The following is a 19,253-nucleotide window of genomic DNA, read 5'->3' on the forward strand; positions in this document are numbered from 1 at the left end:
CAGAACTGGCCCCAATACTAAGCCCTGGGAAACCCACTTGTGACCGGCCACCAACTGGATTTAACTCCATTCACCACCACCCTTTGGGCCCTGCCATCCAGCCAGATTTTACCCAGCGAACAGTACGCCTGGCCAAGCCACAAGCAGCCAGTTTCTCCAGGAGAATGCTGTGGGAAATGGCATCAGAGGCTTTACTAAAGTCTAGGTAGACACCCACAGCCTTTCCCTCATCCACTGATCAGGTCACCTTGTCATAGGAAGAGATCAGGTCAGTCCAGCAGGACTTGCCTTTTGTAAACCCATGCTGACTGGGCCTGATCACCTGGTTGTCCTGCACATGCCGCCCAATGGCCCTCAAGATGATCTGCTCCATGACCTTCCCAGGCACCGAGGTCAGACTGTAGTTCCCTGGATCCACCTCCTGGCCATTGTTGTAGATGGGCATCACATTTGCCAACCTCCAGTCAACTGGGACCTCCCCAGTTAGCCAGGACCGCTGACAAATGGTGGAAAGTGGCTTGGTGAGCACTTCCACCAGCTCCCTCGGTACCCTTGGGTGCATCCCATCCAGCCCCATAGACTGGTGTGCGTCCAAGGGGTGTAGCAGGTCACTAACCTTTTCCATTTGGATTATCAGGGCTTTTCTTCTCCCTGTCCCTGTCTAAATTTCAGCTAACAACTGGTTATTTGCACAGATGCCAGTTTGTATAAGGAGACAACTACTAAGATAACTCAATTTGGGAATCCCTAGCAATAAAGTCAGATACACTACACACTGATCCATATCATCAGTGTAGTACGCAAACTGACATTTGCATAACTTCATCTAATTAGCAGAAATTTCCTTTGTATGGCTACTCAAATGAAATTGTCATAAAAAGAACAATATTATGAAGCAGTATGTATTTCTGTTCATTTTGCTCACCTTCTCTGCTTTACAGCAGCAACAAGGTCTGGCCCTGAGAACATGGAGAACAAGCTGTCTCCATTAGCTGAGGAGGTCTCATCACTTGAGCTGGCAGAGTCTCCTTGAGTACCAGACCAGCTATTTGTCACGTCACTGTAAGACAAAAGGTTGTATTAGTCCTCGTATTTATAATGCCTGGTCCAGACTGTATGCCCTAGTCATTTATGCTGAATCTTTGTCACAGGTGATACCTCAGAGCACAAAGAAATTTCAATACTTTGTAAAATGTACAAGTAATACAAATACTTCCTCTTATTTACTTCTGAGTGATCATCTCAACTGCTTTGTCCGTTATAGTCACTTTATATATACTTTACTAAAATAATTCTATAAATTAAAAGTGCCTCTTTTGGTCAGGAAGGAGACACAAGTGATGCTTGGTTTTGGAGTCACTAAGCACTTGACTTTTTCATTGTAAAACTGAGCTAGCACACATACTTGTCCTACTGGCTTTAAGTCAGCTTGAGAGGCACAGTTATTATATTACAGACAAATGGACAGAGGATCTTGAAACACTTCTGTTGTAATAAATAGTTATGATTTAGAAGAGATTAAGATCTACTAATGTACTTGCTGTAAGGTACCTGCCTTGTAGTAGCAAGATTAAATGGCTAAAATCTGGAAAGCTGAATTTACTCAGGCACTGCAACTTTGATAGCATCACTTTTCATCAAAACTAGGTCTTAAAGATTTTTAAAATACTGAAAGAAAACTGTTCTGAATGAATCTGTGCTATAAATGCCTTCTTTCCTCAGTTTGAGTCAAAGTCAGTATACATTCCACTCTAAAGAAGACATCAAACAAATGTCAGTGCTTCAGTATCAGCAAAGCAGGAAGGGCTCAGATTTCTCACTCTTGGCATAACGAAATGCAGCTTTCACAGATGCAGCAGCAATTGGAAAAAACACCCAGTATTCCCATATTCTGCCAAGTCTGAGTGCAAAATAGACTCGTATGCAATAAAAATATGTAGCCTGTCCAATCTCTTACCCTTCTGTGAAATACTCAGGAAAGGGCCAGGTTTTATGAGGATCATCAGGAAGAGGCCAGTTGCTACGGGTGTTGCTTGGACGACGGACATGCTGTGCTTGCCTTTTTTGTTGCATAGCCTGGTTCACCCCAGCAACATAGCGGGCAAATTCTGGATCAGAGCCAACTGAATAAAAGAAACCGAGAAGTCAGTTGCTGACATTCAGCTATTTCTACTGCAATTATCCCCCTCATTTAATCCTTTAGGCTTGACCATAGCACAACAGAAAATAATACCCTCACTGATAATAAATGCCAGACAACAGTTGATACCTCTTCATGGAGCACTGAAGGACACTGAATGGGAGATGTTTTTGTTTTTTTTTAAAAAAGTAGATACACACCATCCATATATGGTGGATAATAGTTCTCACATGGAAGTACACCTGCCCCTTGCATCCATCAGGGAAATAGTTATTTGTCACTATGATCATGTCTATACACTGAAAGGTCCAATATCCCATCAGCAGACACTGATGGAATTAAAACCAGTACATTTATCCAAGCTCAGAGAAGAAGAAGATACCAGTTATTATAGTTGATTCCAGATTGCAACATGATTTCCAGCTATGTTGTGATCCTGCTTGCTTTGAGAAATCAGAGTCCCAGATTGATCATATTAGAACATACAGCCCAGAAATTGCCTACTTCCTACAAAGACTAGACAACTGTTTTGAAAACCTTCTCATCCTGACCTGCAAAATGTTTCAGCTTAAGATTGATATTTACAGAAAAGCAGTAATTCTTAAAAATAAAAATTCTTCCATTCTTGAAGTGCTTTGTATCCCAAGAATCTGTTAAAGTGATCAGTTAAAGTGATCAGCATGATCTTGAGCAGACACAGCAAAAGCCTTAATCCAAAAGTGTTTTAAATGCTCAACTGATCAGAGCAAATAATTCCTGTATTAAAAAGAATGCTGTTATGAGTCAGTGTAATTGAGTTTCCACAGCTTCTGTTTCTTTTTGCCCTTCTTTTTATTCCTTTCTGAGAGAAAATTTTGCAATCTGACTGGATTTATGGAGAATGTCTAGACCACATGCATAGTAATTGCAGCAGGAAGTACTGAGCTACTGGCTTGCTGGTCTCATTTTTAAATTAAGAGTGAAGACTGCAGAACATCCACAAGCATACTCAGCTCAGAAAGCAGAAACAGTCTTTCATGTGATGGCTTCCTTACATTCAATTCAGTATCTAGAAGAAAAGTTTACTCGTTTTTATTTGGCACATTCAGAAAAGAGCTCCACAATGTTTTGCTGGATGCAAATTAAAATGATAATGAAGAAGATAACTTTGTTTCTGTACATTCTTTATTATATAAGCAAGGGACAGAGCTACCTGACAGCTGTACAGAAACAAAGTATTCCCACTGATACTTGTTCTCTTTGAGAAATATCTTGATGTCAATTTAAGATGAGGCTGGAAGCTAGACAGATCCTTAGATCTAAGAATAGATTCTAGATCCTGAAGGGCGACCAGGTTTTTTTCCTGTGGATAGCATTAAGTGTTAAATTAGTGTTATATTCAAAATAGCAACCTGTGTTAATTTTTACCTCAATAAAAACATATCAGGTAAATGGCTTTTTATCAGATATGTTTTTGACTTCAATCTTTCACACATCTGTGAAAGTAATTCAAAAGACCTGGAAGTTTCAACATTCCTTGCACTACTTCTTACTGCAACATTCCTTCATGAAGTTCTTACAGATGATAAAAGTACTGCAAAATACATTTTTGGTAGCTAGTTGAGCCTTTGACATGAAAAGCCATCAATTTTATAAATTTTTTATGAGCAGATTTGCATCTGAAAAGAGACATCATTTTCAGGCTCTAAAAATATTGATCACAAAAGTAATGCCATTTGTTTCAAATGACAAACGTACAAAGTCCTAAGAAAGTCTGGACATGAAGAAGTGTTTTGCGTTTTAAAGCTTTCTGTACTACACTAACCAGAGCTTAAATTGAAAATTCCTACAATCACAGCTCAACCTGGCAAGCTATATGAAGAAAAGTTATCTTTCCAATGGAAAAATCTATTTGATTGGAAGTTTGGGGTTTTTTTGGTTGGTTCTGGTTTTTTTTAGACCCCAGATCTGTGGAAAATACTGTTTACTTACCACTTCAGCTGTAAAAACATATATCTTAATCCACAGAGCACCATTTACCAACTTGAATAAGTCACCTTTCCAGAGTGTTGCTTTCAAAGCCTTTGATATTCACCATATCAAATGGAACAAAACAAGTAGCTTTATGTAGACTGAAAGGAAAGTACTACAGAAATATAATGGACTCAAAATGCTAAAAATGCCAGTCCTTTGTACACATGCATTTTTTTCCCCTACACATACATGTATTTGGTGCTTGATGAAAACCGTTTTATTCCTCCTTAAAGGTTGTGATAATCTTGAAGTATGTATCACAAGTATGTTTAAATACAGTGACGCTAATTCAGACTTACAATTCTTAAGAAGCTTTTGGTAACATAACTATGATGCCTATTTTTACCTTATAAACTCCACTACTTTATCAACTAAGTCGACAAAATAACTATCAAAATTATGAGTCAAATGAGCTGGTTCCCGAGACCCCTACACAGTCCTAACACGTGTGTGCAAACGAGCATGGGTAAACAGATTCATGGTTTGATAAAAGTTTTTTCTGTTAGTTCTAGTGCTGCAGGTAGCTTTCATAAATGGATACTACAAAGTTTCTGTAGCTATGTTCCAGGCCAACAGAAATTATATTAATGAGATAATCGGTTTGTAAGTTGTTCTTAGTACTACTATCAGAAGAATTAATTAATCTCTGTCTTGGACTCTACAGTCAATTTCATAGTCTTTAGCTATTTGCTTTCAGCTATAAATTTTTATCTCACTTCATCAATAATCCCTCTACATTTACAATTTATTGGTGGTTCAAACACATCTGGCAACCCACATGGCACTTGTGCTTTAGTCTCTAATCCTCTGGCACCCAAGCTTTTCACTGCAGCAACAGCTGTAGAACAGGAACCTGTATGACTCCCATGGAATTGCACAGTAAGAGAGGGGAAATGCAGGGATGTGGGAAAGACACAATCCAGCTGTATCTCCAGACTGCAAGACTGCTAAAGAGCAGGAAGGATCATTTCTGGGAGAGGTAAAATACGTTAAGTTCAAGAGTTTAGTTTTAAATACTTTCACAAATTAATAGGAGGAACATCATCTGTAAGTATCTGTTTCTGTACTTTGATGTGGTCCATATCGGAAAGGTCAGAACTAGTACAATTGGGACAAGAAACAAGGAATTTGTTCCCATTCTTATTTATTAATGAAACGTGCTTGTACTTTAGTTCACCTTCTGTTAAAAAAAGAAAAGAGGCATACATATAAATACCTGCTTGCCTTTGTACGCACCCTAGCACCTGGTGGATAGCACTAGGAAATGACAGTTACTGCTAGCAATATTTAACAGTATTCTTTGTAAAAGGACCCTTGTAAAAACATAATAGAGGAAAAGACACACACCTGCAGGGTCAAAAGGGAGGATTTCTCCCAACATCCCAAACACTCCATCAGTTTGGTCACGATTTGGCCATGTGTTGTTTCTAGGTCCTTGTGGTTTCTGTCCTAACATCTCTGACATCATATTGTCCATGTAGCTGCTCACAAGACCCAAGCTGTACAAATCAGAGCTGAAATCTGAAAAACCAGGATTGTTCCACTGGTTTATATGAGACAATCCAGCTCCAACAGCTTGGGCTGGCTGCTGTGAAGAATTAGGGAGCCACTTGGCAGGTACACGTTGCTGTGGTCCAATAGGTTGAAGCAAGTGTTGGTAATACTGCATTTGCTGCTGCTGCTGCTTTTGTGACTGTTGTTGCTGTGACAAGCCTTGCTGAGAAGGATGCAGTGGTGTGTGAGAGACAGATTGTGGCTGCTGTTGCACCGTTCCTGATTTTTGTTCTGTTGCTGTAGAGGATGCTACAGAGTTCCTTCTTTTCACCATTGGAGAAGTCTGCTGGGATTTGCCCATGTTAAAACCAGACAAGAAATCTATAACATCCTGCATTTCTTGGTCAGTTGGTAAATTCATGCCTTTGTCATCCTTGCCATCATCCGGTTTGAAGAAGTTGTCCCGTCTTTCAACTAGAAACCCATTCACAAGCTGATTATTTGTGCTCTGAGTTGACTGCAGTGGATCTGCGGTCCTAGGAAAATTACCAATGTTCAAAATGCTTTGTAACCGTGCGTCTATGTTAGCGGGCATTTTAGCTTTCTCCTCAGAGTTGGAACTTATGAAGACATTTTTGGAAGGTGTATTGGGGATTGAGTAACTTCCAGTATTACTTGTACTGGTGCCGGCAGTTTTTTTTGTAAACCGGGAAGTCAATTTTGAGAATGTCTTTTGTAGACCACCTGAAGATTTGTTTCCATTTCCAGATGGCATGTCAACTTGATTCCCAAAGTCTGAGATTTCACGCTGTAACTGGATCTGAATACAAGGCAAAGCTTGCTCCCTGCGTCAACAAAAACACATATATCAAACCACCTAACTGAGTTTGTACTTTGGAGGAAAATGTGTATTTGGGTAATGGCTAGTGGAAAAAACAAAACCAAAGATTGCCAAGTTCATCAGCTACTTCTTATGGTAACAATGCAAATTATTACTAGTATTTGCAACAGCATTAACTGCTTTCCATTCCTTAGGAAATTTTAATTGTGCTTCAAGACCTAAATGGAGACTAATTTAATATAAATCAAATATTTTTATGAGAGAAACAAATACTTTTGTACACTTGGATAAGCTGCTGGTTTGGTTTTAAAGAGACTGCTGTATCTCCGTATTCACCTGCAAGGTACCTATGCAGATTACCAATTTCTTCCTCTGTTTGACTGCTCTTTTCTCCTCCTGATGAACCAGTACTACCAAATTCCTCAGTACAGATCTTTCAACAATTATGGCTTTGTTTAAACTAGAAAAGTAGAGCATGAGGCTCAAGAGGAGATGTACCTTCCTTCCTTCCACCTGTGTATGTCAAACACAGCAGTGTAGAGCACATCTACCAGCCCCAAAGTCTTCTCTGGATCCAGACTCCTCTGTAGCAAAGACATTGTTGCTGGATCTTCTTTCAGACACCTGTAATCATTAAGTTTAACTTAAAAAAAATCAATTTTTTTTTTTTTTTTTACATTAAACAATTTTACCATACTAGTCAGATAATAAAAGGCCAATTGATGCACTACTGTTGCTCCTACAGAGGTGCAACTAGTAAAGGCAGCATAACGTACGGATGCCTGAGGGTTCCTAAAGACTATGCCTGCAGCCCCAATGTCTTGAAACCGTTGAATCTACAACTAATCTAACTGTAAAATCAAGAGTTATATAATTGATTAAAAAATCATGATTAATGATTAGCTCCTTAGCTGAGCAGCCATAATTCAGGCCAAGAGATAAGAAACAACAAATACACAAAGCCCACTTCTGGAAAATGGCAAGAGCACTCAACAAACCTGACACAAAACACTAGCACATGGGTACACTCTGTGGTCCAATGCTAAGAGCCCCCAGCGTGACAGACTATGTGGAAAATGATTCAGCATATCCAACAGTCCGGGGAAGATTTTACTAAGCTGTGAAGATGCACAATTGGTGAGTTTTCCTCATTAATGGCACAGAATTAGGACTGAATTTGAGGTGAAATCAGAATAACGTAAGTCTAAATATTAGCACATTTGTCAAGCCCCTCCAGCAGAGACGAGTAAAGAGGCGCTCTCAGTGTGTGTCAGCAGGCGGAGCTCTTCCAGAGCACACAAAGCCTGGCTCAAAGCACTCTGCATTATTTTAGTTCTTTCATAATACAGCAATTTACATAAAGAGAACAGAGAAGTGCCAGTTCATACTCTATAGAGGAATTAAAGATGTATTTGGGTAAACAGACTATCAGTTGACTTGTACTTCTGGACATACCACTGGTACCACTAGTAACAGGCTATCTCACTAAGGACTCATGAATGAACTGCGTTGTACTGAAATTCCTAACACCGAGTGCTCCGAAATAAGAGAGAAAGGAAGTGTTCCAATTCCAAATCATTGTTTCAAAAGGGAAGAAATCCTCACCTAAACTGCAGATTAATCCTACCATTCCCTCCTATGCAGTCAACTAAATTGGCAGGAGTAGTGTCTCTCGGACCACAGAGTTCTGCGGTTCATGACGGTGCGTAAAGAACAGCTCAGTGAAGAAAGAGCTAAAGCTCTCATATTAATCTCATCTAATTCCTGGCCTTCCTGAGGTAACCGCTCTGAGGACCTGCCAGGGAGGAGCAAAACAGGAATACTAGTGGAATTTTTTTATATTTTTAAACCTGTTCCTTCATTATCAAGCTTTTACTTTTTCTTTAAAAGTATGTCTTAGTGCCCAGCACTGCCTCTCTTCTATTGCCTCTAAAAGAGGCAGCGCTAGTACAAAGACAGCTAAAGTACAGCTGTCAGTCTGTCAGGAATGGTGGTATTCAAACAGTTCCAGATAAAGGAACCTAAGGAAGATATGCCACAACTGTGTAGTATTCTCCCCTCCATTTGTACTGCAATATTTTTTCCCTATATATTTCAGTCATAGCTCTTAGGATAATCTGCAATACAGTATTTTTATTTACCAAGTTGATGGAACTTGCACCACAATTCTGGATCCTTCTAAACTTATCTGAGGAGCATAGGCTTCTTTATTTTCAATCTGTGCTGTGTCCACAACCACCTAGCAAATAAAATGAAAATAAAAGGGAAATTATTTCAAGAATTAGTTCTAGTTATTTTATCATCCCTGTAGTTAAGATGCAATAGTCTCTCCTCCCTGCCATGCTACAGGTGCAAAAAATAACCAGATACAAACAAATCAACTCACAAAATCATTGTAAGCTGATTTGTATTTTAATATCTAAAAAAAAGACATACTATAAAATTAGTTTGATACAGTAACCTGTATTTCAAGGACTTAATTTTTCTCAATTACATACTATAGTTATGCATCACTACATAGTTACCAACTGCTTTACCTAACAGCTGGTAGTTATCAATGGCTTCGTAAAACAGCCCTTACATTTGAGAGGTTTGGCACTATTACTTTAATAGCTCCCGAACACCTATTTATCAAAATATTTTAAATAATTTAACTGCAGTGCATGGATGATATAGACAAGTAGTATTTAGTCTGAAACTGTTCACGTAGCTCACAATTCTTAACACCCCCCACACCAACATTACTCTGTTCTACCTAATGAAACTGTACTATTATTAATCCCCTATTATATAAAGAGAAGAAAAGTGACTGTTCAATTTGTTGTTTTCTGAGCCTTCTGTAAGACATCATGAAGATATATGGAAGATGAAAGTCTTGAAGAAATCAACCTTCTGTCATGAACCTTTCTTTTTATGGAATTGAGAAGGAATGGATTCACTTCAGCTTCATTTAAACTTTAATACCAGTGATAGTAAGTTCCATATTTGGTTCGTGCTTTCTGTTGTCTAGTCTGCATGGGTTGGCCTTTTTGATCATTTCCATAATTTCCTATTTTGGTCATGCTGAACCAGCAGCTTTTTGGCAGCAGTCAGCAGTTCTTGCTTCAGTGACTAGCAGATTAGCTGTACCACTTACCCTTGAAATGGCAAAAGTCCTCTGGTATAAATAAGCCTCAAGGGATATTACGGGCTTTTTTGCAATCGTCCTACACTGGTTCTACTTCTAACTGGTTGTCTACTGGTTATGAAGAAATCTGGAATATGAATAACGCTGAGAGTCTCTTCTCTCTCTTGCTTTAACAAAACCATCCAATGACACTTGAACACAATTATTTCCCACTTTTTATATATTTTGGCATAAGGCCTAAGTTTTCCTCCAGTTGACTCTAAGCATTTGCCTGAGTTTATTCAAACTTGTAAAACATGTCTAAGCACAGGGACAAAACGCCATGCTATTATCCACTCATGAAAATACCTCTCATTTAATAAGAGGGCAACGCCATGACTTCTTTCCTTGTATTTCCACCATTTTAAATTTTATGTAATTTGGTTATCTGCAATTCAGCTATATTGCAATTATAATTGGGATAAGGAGAGATGAACTTCGGAGTGATTGTTCTCAACTCCCAAGAAAATACTGTTCTGATTTGTGCAGACCTACATCAGCTTCTGGTAGTGATACACGGCAGCGCTCATGGTCTGGGCTTTGTTGGGGGTGTGATATGTCCTGTCGTCATGTCCCCCCTGCCCCCATCTTCCTTTCTTCCCTTTAAAAAAGTTTTACATTTCTCAACATTTGGTCAATGTTACAACATCTGGGATTTAAACATTACTAGGAGATTCAGTGCTTCTGCAATGCATGTTGTTTTTTGCTACAGAAAGATCTACTAGCACAAAAAAGGACAGAGGATGGTTAGAGACTGAGTTAAACCTTCCCTTTGTGAGTTTGCACAAGGCCAATTCAAAGTTTTATTTCCACTCAGCCTCTGAATTCAACTATTTTAATACATGTTACTTTTATTCAAACATGGAGATTTCTTCAGCTGAGCCAAATCTGAAAATACAATTCTTTTTATATATATATGCTAAGGTAAAAACTGAAAAACTGCGCTTTAAAAAAATTATTTCTTATCCTAAAAAACTGAAGCCTAAAACAACCAAGCAAACTAAGTCACATCTCATTGTGCTTTCCACTCTTAATGAGTTTCTTCTTAAAAGGCACCTGGCAAGATGGGCTAAAGATAGTGAGACTGTCAGGTAATGTTCTTTTTTAAATTTGGCATTTAAATGACAAATCTACACACAATTCTGAACCAATGCAGACAGCTTAGTTTCCGTGAACAAAAGACTACGTAATGCTGTCCCATGATTCATTTATCAGAGTTCTACACAAAATAAACTTAAAATAAACATATTCTCCCTCCCTGCCTGGTGGGTACTTAGAGGATACCTTCCTGTGCATCAGACATCTATTGTTCTTGTTTTACAGGTGTTTCCTCTCTCATTTCCACCCAAAGAATGCTTTAAAGCAGCAAATTACAATTTCTCATCATTGCACAAGTCTACGTACAAGCATAATTGAATCTTGTAAAAAAAATCATGGCACAGTTTACAAAGAAAAACCTCAACCTTCACACTCTTCCAAATTGTAACAAGTCAAAGTGAGAACGAACGAAGGAGAGAAGGCTCACAACTATTTTGTCATATGTATAGCTCATTACTGTGTCTTTGAAGATAGAAACTTGCTACTTTCAGAACCTGAGGTTCATGCAAAAATCTTTGGAGTGTTCATGATTCAACACAAGTAATATTCCTTATATCACCACCGTCATTTGGGAGAACGTACAAGTAAGTTTTATGCTGACAACTCTCCAAATGTTATGATAAACCCGAATAATACCAGCGCTTTAATTACCAGCAGGTTTAACTAGTTATGTCTAGACTGGGGGACACCAGGAGATTTCCAGACTCCTGAGTCCAAATGTGCCTCAGGCCACTCCTCAAAGCTCATCAGGGCAGGACTTGGGTGTGCACAACGCTGAAACCCCCTGGAAAGGAAATGGTGGGAGGCGCAGCGTCCTTCAAGGCGTTCCTCATCTAGACACTCAGGAGCCAAGCACTCCTCCTGAGTTACGGCACGCTCCCATAGGGCTCCTGAGAAAGAGTTTTTCTTGGACCCATTTCCCGTACCTTGTTGCTGACTCCCAGCACCCTACAATTTACTATGGCAAGTAAAGACACAATCCCACTTAACCATAGCCTTTTTTCTAGTTATTCTTGTATTAATTAATACTTAACATGTATTTTCCTTGAAAACGCCCAAGTAGAAATTTGATCAATCCTGCTATTCCACAGTTGCTTTCTCTCCCTACAAAGATACCACCTTCTTAGGCCTGCCTGTAAAACTTCCTTATACAAAGCAGTTAATGCACTACCATCTCCTATCCTTAAATCCCTGTACCACAGTGAAGTAAGGATTGATAGCAGGGGCGCTGCTGTCATGATACTGATGGTCTGTCCCTTTGATTTTAGGCCTTCTTTACATGAAAAGTCAGCTGATTTCCAGTATGATTTGAATCTACTTCTCTAATAAATATTTAATATTAAAGGAATATCTAATATCTATAATCAAAGGAATGCTAAAGTAGAAAGATCCGACAAATTTATCATTTACAATTTATCATTCACCATTATTGGAGAACTTATTAATGGTACCAAAAGACATATGGTTTCACGAACTAGGCTGGAAGGTCAAAGTCACTTAATCAGCTGTGTGATTTGTTTGAAAAATGTGGTATTTACATGTGATATTTACAAGTATGTAGCAATTATGGATCATTTCATCAGAAATTACAGTTAGTTACAAAGTCCTGATGGCCTGCCATCACCTTGAACAAAGAATCAGTGTATGAATCAACAAAAAGCATTTAGCTCACTGTAGGTTAAAGATGATTCAAAGAATACTTGACAGAAACTATCATAGGCTACAGTGTATTTTTATACTGGCATTTCCTTCCTATCCTATTGCATTCTTGCCCCCATTTTATTTGTCCAGTCAAATGAAAACTCACAGTAGTCCAAAAAACCTTTGTGTCATGAATGAACATTTTATTAAAGGAAGAGATTGCAGTAATTAGTTATGGCAGCACAAATGCCTTTTCTTATCAGAGTATGTTCCAAGCATCTACTTTTAGCAACTGTTTAGATACTGTAAAATCCATGAGGTTTGTTTCTAAAGAACACATATGTCTACAGCAAGGTACTTAATTGCTCCGTCCTCTGTCAGAGATGTCAGGTAGCATTACTTGGTGCAGAGGATTTCCTGGTTTATGTTGGGCAGGAAACCCAGCTTCCATTCAAAGCAGAGAGGAAATGAAAAAAATCGCAGTTTTTAAAGCTGATCTGAGAGATGGCAGGGGGAGGTGTGTTTCTTTTTAACATAGCTATCTATAGATTTGAAAAAATCTTTATATTTCACTATGAATTAGAAGTTTCATTTCTTGTGTTCTCTCTAGTAACGGAGACTACCAAGTACACGGTACATTCTCCTGTTCCTATCAACTACAGATACCATCTACAAACTTGCATTCCATGAGGATACATTTTGCTCATAAATCAAATTAATTGCAGGGTTAAAAATGGAGGAACACAAAGTAAGACACTAGAAATTAATTTCCAAACTCTTTAACGTATCTAGTTCCTCTTCAGGATGTTTAAGTAGCCCTTTTGTTTTTTTCTGCTAAGCCTATTCATAGTCACTTACCAGTCCAGCTTGGCCAAATAACAATTGTACAGCAGTTTTGCAGGCTCCTCGCCAAGTGGAAGGGCAGACCTGATTTAGTACTTCAGTAACAGGAGAGTCATCCCGTGGTGTAAGTCCGTTATGGCATCCAGCTTCCTTAATCAACTGCAGCATTGTGTGCTGAAAAAAAATAAACAAACATGCGATTCAGAAATGTTAACACCAGTGCTTCCATATGTATCTATCATTGTTCTATAATGTCTGTTATAATTTCAAACAACTATAATGTCTGTTACCTCTGAACAGTCTTGTATAACTAGAAGAGCTCAACTGCCGAACAAAAATATGGAAGATCATCTCTGCTATTTGGAACACAATACTAGTCCAAAATCATAAACAGTATTTTTGCTTATATTCTTGCAATACAATTTAATCAAAACTACAAAAACCACTGCAAAGACAACAGAAAAGCAGCATTTCGAGCTGTGGATTGTTTCAACTCTTTCAGGAGCAAGGAACTGGGCTTATCTAAAAAAAGTGAAAATGCTAATTAAAATTGGCCAAACTACTTCTGAACGGACATCTTTTCCATTCCTTTTAACTGAAAATACAATTAACTTCACCACAATTTTAAATTTTTTTTAAAAAAATTTATTACAGTTTGTAAGACGACATTAAAAGAAGCTTTGTTACAAAATGTTTTCTCAAGTACCTCCCTTAACACTAGGAGGGACCAGACTTATTTTGGCACTACGAAGATAAAAAGCTCTGAAGGGCAGCACCTGGTTGGGGCATCTGTAAGGGCTCACTTTCCTCTGCACTTTTTGATATCTAATCCATCTATTTTCAAAAAGTTCACAGAAGCTTCATTACCTCCTGGATTTCTACACTTCTCTCAGATTGAATTTGTACAGGTAGTTAAAATGTTATCAGAAGCAGGCGTGGACCTACAGTGTTATCAACATCTTGCTTCCACAGGAAGTCAGGCTAAAAATACATACTTTTAAATACAAGTTTGGCACTGAACTTCTACTGCAGTTGTTCTCTAAATTTCAGGGAGTTCGACTCTTTTTTTTCTTTTCCTCTTCCCCCCACCCCTGCCCCACCCCCTCCTGTGGTTAGATTCAGGGTTATTACCGTTTTCAGCTTCAGGTTTTCTGCTGCAGACTCATTAAAGGATATTCCTTTCAGAAAATGTGATCCTATCTGAACAGGTACAGTGGGCAGTTCACACTGAATTGGCTGAGGTGGTGTCTGTCTCCTTCCTGTTTGCTGGGCTTCAGCTTCACTGCAACAGCCCTGAAATATAAAGTAACAGATCACTTAGAAGAAACAAAGACATTAGAAAATCCTAATATAGGTAATTTTTTTTTTTTAATAATTATTTTCAAGGTGAGGAAGGATGAAAGAGAGAGCAGGTTTAGCAGATCCTACCTGAAGACTTGCTTCGATAGCTTTTGGGTTCAAGTGGAAGCCAGCCTTCATTGCATATTCACAATGGCCTAAACTCTCCAAAGCCACTTTGTAAGCCTGACATTAAATAAAAAGTTGAGATAGCACAAGCATATCAGCAAGTAAGCAAGCATGCAGTCATTGTGTCTGGATACACATATAAGAATTGTTACATGGATTTAACCTAGTCAGTTCCACGGCATACACACATTTATCATATAAGACTCCAATACTGTAATTCTTAAATACCTCACGGCTGCCTGTGATACATATTTCTGCAGTAATACACTTCTTCCCTATTTCATTCCACTGACTGTACTACATGCACATGAAAGCAGCAGACTTTAAAAACCACCTGCAAAGCACTGTCAATTTTCATGTTTAGCTCTTTGAGCTGATGTTCAGGGATTGCCACACTCTGTGAGCAGAAAAGTTGCTGAACTTCAATTCCCGCCAAACATCCATCACAGCCTCTCTCTCGCAGTCGAGATGTGGCCTGTAATGCAAAATAAAAATCCAGAGTAAAGAGGCTTGGCATTAAACCAGGTCAAGCTTAATTAAATTTTAAAAAAAAAAAAAAAGAAAAAAGAAAAAAGAAAAAAGAAAAAAGAAAATGGGCAAAAAACCCCACAGAGTTTAAAACATTCTAAAGGAGATAAGAAGCAGCACCTGGTGGAAAGGACTTGGAGGAAATTATTTGTGATGACTAAACTTGTACTGCTACTTTGAAAGTAGAAATCTCACATAATTTGTATGGTATATAGGTGTTGGCTAGTAACTTAATTCACCATTGTTTGCTGTTACTATTTCAGCTCCCTCTCAGGACTAAGGATCCTGTTACACAGGCCATGTGATGATGGCAGTTACCAGAGGAGGGACTTAGAACTTCAACATAAAGGGTATTACTTGTCACAGCGACAGAAGATACATTTAATCTTGTGTACAAACACTCCTGTGTACATAAGAAGATATATTTTATAAAATTAAGGGTGATTACTGTGGTGCAATTTGAGAAGAGCCACACAAGGCCGTAAGATCAACTTAGCACTGCAAGAGAACAGCTTTATGTAATACGATTTTGAAAAATAAGAAATATGAAAAGCCAAATATCTAGTTTTAACTGTAAAATATTACACTAGTGAGCAGCGTAAGCAAATAGAAACCTACTCTCAACTGCATTTAAGGCCTCAGATATGGCTTATTTTTTCAGTCTAGGAAGCAGTCTTGCTCTAAAGCAGGATCTCCTCATCGGGGTTTTTTGGTACTTCAGCCAAGGGATAGACACATTGCTCACCTCATCAACACATACAAAATTAGGGCATTTTCCAAGTTAAAAATCTTATAAAGGAAAAACAGTTTTGAGGTATTGACAAACTATCATCTTAAACTTTATTCTGAAACAGCAGTGTATTCTCCTACCAGAGGCTGATTTTATATGGAAATAATGGATTGCCTTCCACTCCACAAAGTAAAAATTTGGAAAGATTTCAGTATTTCAAGTCTCCCTTCTGTCAAAATTACTTATAATTGTAGATAGACTAATATACAAGACAGAGAAATTTTATTTATTTACAGAGCACAGATTTTTCTTATGCTGTCCTAAAACCCCACACAAATACTTCAGATTAGTTATTTTAGATAATCATAAAAATTGAAAAGTTTCTTCTGTTGTTCTTCTGGAACTAGGGAGAAGCTGTATTTTTCTCTTTTCCTCCCAATGTACGTTTCATAAAGGATTTGTTTACTGTAATACTTGTACTAAATTCTATTTCGAAATACAGGTTTTACTGACAGATATAGCTGAAGCTGGCTGTTAAGGAGGTAAAAGAGAAAGCTATGGTCCCAGATTCTGCAAACCCAAGTTTAATTTTAACTACATTTTAAACAAACTTGATGGCAATTGCAAGGCATTTCTAGAAATTGTAACAGAATTTTAAGGAACTAAGTATATTAAACATAAAATTAACTATTTTTACACAAAAGAAGCTATACCAGGATTAGACCCGTTACAATTATCTGTAATACCCCTAAAGAACTCCCAAATCCTATTTGATCCAGTGAAATAAGTTTATGCTGCAGTAAAAATTACAAGTAACTCCTCAGCATTCATAGTTCTAAAGGAAACTTGTTCGCTTTCATATAGCTTGCAGATGTTAGTTGATAAATGGAAACCTTGACAAGATTTCCAGTCAAGATGATTAACAAGCCTGTGTGGGCTGCCAAATTAGACTTCAAAAGCACATGCTCCAAGTTACTTAAATTCAAGGAAACCATGCACTCAGTGTCCAAATCCATTCTCATCTATCAGTCTGCAGGCTTCGATAGTGCAAGGGAAAGCAGAAAAACTCATAAAACTAATTTTCTTTGTAAAGAACTTTCTTCAGCAGGAAAAGTAAGGATTCCGCAGATGGCAAGTGTTTGTGAAAATACAAGTCCAGAGAGTGGTACGTTCAAGTAATACAATTAACATTCCAACAATTGATGGATCAAGCAATATCAAGCTTAACAGCATGAAGACAAAAGTGTTAAAAGTTACTGTAAAGAATTTCAAGTATAAAATAGAATTAATGCTCAAAATTTAAGAGAAATAGACATTATCTAAATTATTTTTCATCAAGATTTTTTTCTGATTTTGCAAAGACCTGCTGCATTTTATTTTAAATTCCCTCTGTCTGCAAAACCACATTTGAACATTGTTAACTCATTACTAATAACAAAAAGCTGTTTCCACTGTTTGTGTACTCCTTATGTACAATCATATCACAAAGAAAACTTTACATAGGGCAAAGATAGTATAATCACCATACAGGTAAAACTAGTTTTAGCATCTGAAACTAACTGCACCATGTTCCCTCTTTCAAATGTAGCATGTCTTTAAAATCAGATTTTCTTCCTTTATCAGGGCATCCAGCCTGAATTTAGGTTTCCTTAATGTAACTGCCATCTCACTAAATATAATGACACTACAGAAAGACCCTCATACCTCTGCTGCTCCTCTCCATGATCTTATTGCATCTTCTAGCTCATTTGTGGGGCTTGAATTTGAGGCTCCAGCCCCACTAACGTTCTTTCTCTCCTGAGCTACAGCTTCAGCAAAGCAAGAGTGTGCCACTGGCTGGACCTTCTGCAAAGCTTGTGACAGGAACTGAAAGTGGACCTGCATCACCGTCAAGAAACATCGCCCAAGTACCTGCACGAGAAGAAACAAACTGGTTTCAAGCAAATAAAACATTTCAGGGAAGTTACCCTTCTTCCTTTTTGTTCAGTGTTTGGGGTAAGGAACTAACTTAAATTCAGATTATTTTTTTTATTAAATTAACACTTCAGATCATAAGTAACACAAGATATTTAACCATTTACTTAAAATAAGGTAAACAGTGAACGGCAGAGATCAGATTGATCCTATGTCATTTTTACCTATGCACTCAAGTTATGGTTACTTCAAGAATGAAAAGCTTGTTAAGTTACTTAGCAATATCAAGCACATGAAACAATACAAAAATGGGAGCAGCATATTATCACAAGCACAAAGTCAACAGAAAAACCCGCCTGCACATAGACCTAGCTGAATTTATGCTAAAAAATCCAAAACAAAAACAAACCAAAAAATCTGAATCATTTTAAAACATTATCATAAAAATCAGAAAAGTTTAATCCATCAGTTTATCTTCCAAGCAGAACAGTAACTGGTAAGAAGCACGAAAACATTTTGCCACATAACACAGTGGCAACACAGTGCCATTTTTAGAATAGAATAGTGACTGCAGAATGCATGCACAAAGCCGCAGCCCTGTCACTTGCATTGTCTGACAGGAACTGCTAACGCTGGCACAAATGTCCTCTTCAGAATATTTCACTGAAGTGGGTCGTGTCATACTCACTTGGAAAGCCCGAGGAAAGACAGGGAAGCGAAGAGCTGCCAGTCCCTCCCTGTACTCGCTGGGCTGAGGGCAGCACCAGCACCGTGCCAGGGAAAGGGGGCCCACCTCTGCCAGCCAGAGCTGGGCTCCACGTCCTGGACCTCTGTCCCCTGCACGTTTCATCCTCCCTTTATCTCCCTCTCTCACACCCATGCTAAAGAGTCACAGCCAAACACAGACACATGCCTCGGTTACCTCAAGCAAAAAAAAACAGGTCACACAAACTGAGTATTTAGGTGCAGCCACCACCTGTGGAAGGACAGACAGGAGTGCAACCATCCAGAAGGACAACCTGGAGAGCAAAGCAGCATGGACCGGAGTGCTCTTTCTACCTTCAGGGCCATGCTCTCCTAAGCGGACGTAAGCTTACAACAAAGCATAACTAGAACGCAGCAGAGAAGCAAGTATTTTCCAAATTACTGTAGAAAGTATTGAAAAGCTATTCAAAGTGTCTTGTTTCTTTTATGGAATTTGTCACACAAAGTGGTTTGAAATATATATTTGACTTTGATTTATTAAAAAAGACTCAACTTGAATTCCATTTTAGGAATAATTCATAAAATACACAGATAATGCACAGAGCCATCATGCCTTGGAGCAAATAAATCATCTGGCTTATTTTCAGCTACATTCTTCTGGAATAAAAATATT

The 19,253-nt window shown here is 38.2% G+C and overlaps 1 protein-coding gene across 1 annotated transcript; it reads right to left on the bottom strand.

Annotated features, from left to right (window-relative positions):
- Positions 1 to 925: 925 nt before the first annotated feature.
- Positions 926 to 18,725, bottom strand: KIAA0355 (KIAA0355 ortholog; the record flags this gene model as incomplete). The annotated part of the gene is made up of 11 exons (XM_009708835.1): positions 18,564 to 18,725; positions 17,666 to 17,872; positions 15,038 to 15,178; positions 14,665 to 14,760; positions 14,368 to 14,529; positions 13,252 to 13,410; positions 8,630 to 8,727; positions 6,987 to 7,112; positions 5,501 to 6,492; positions 1,958 to 2,123; positions 926 to 1,060 (listed from the first exon to the last, which is right to left on the bottom strand). Coding segments are annotated over exons 1-11 (2,444 nt in total), but the record flags the coding sequence as incomplete, so codon positions are not given.
- Between the last annotated feature and the right edge of the window lie 528 nt (positions 18,726 to 19,253).

Source organism: Cariama cristata, unplaced genomic scaffold (genome assembly GCF_000690535.1).
Source record: "Cariama cristata isolate BGI_N322 unplaced genomic scaffold, ASM69053v1 scaffold4451, whole genome shotgun sequence".
NCBI lineage: Eukaryota > Metazoa > Chordata > Aves > Cariamiformes > Cariamidae > Cariama > Cariama cristata.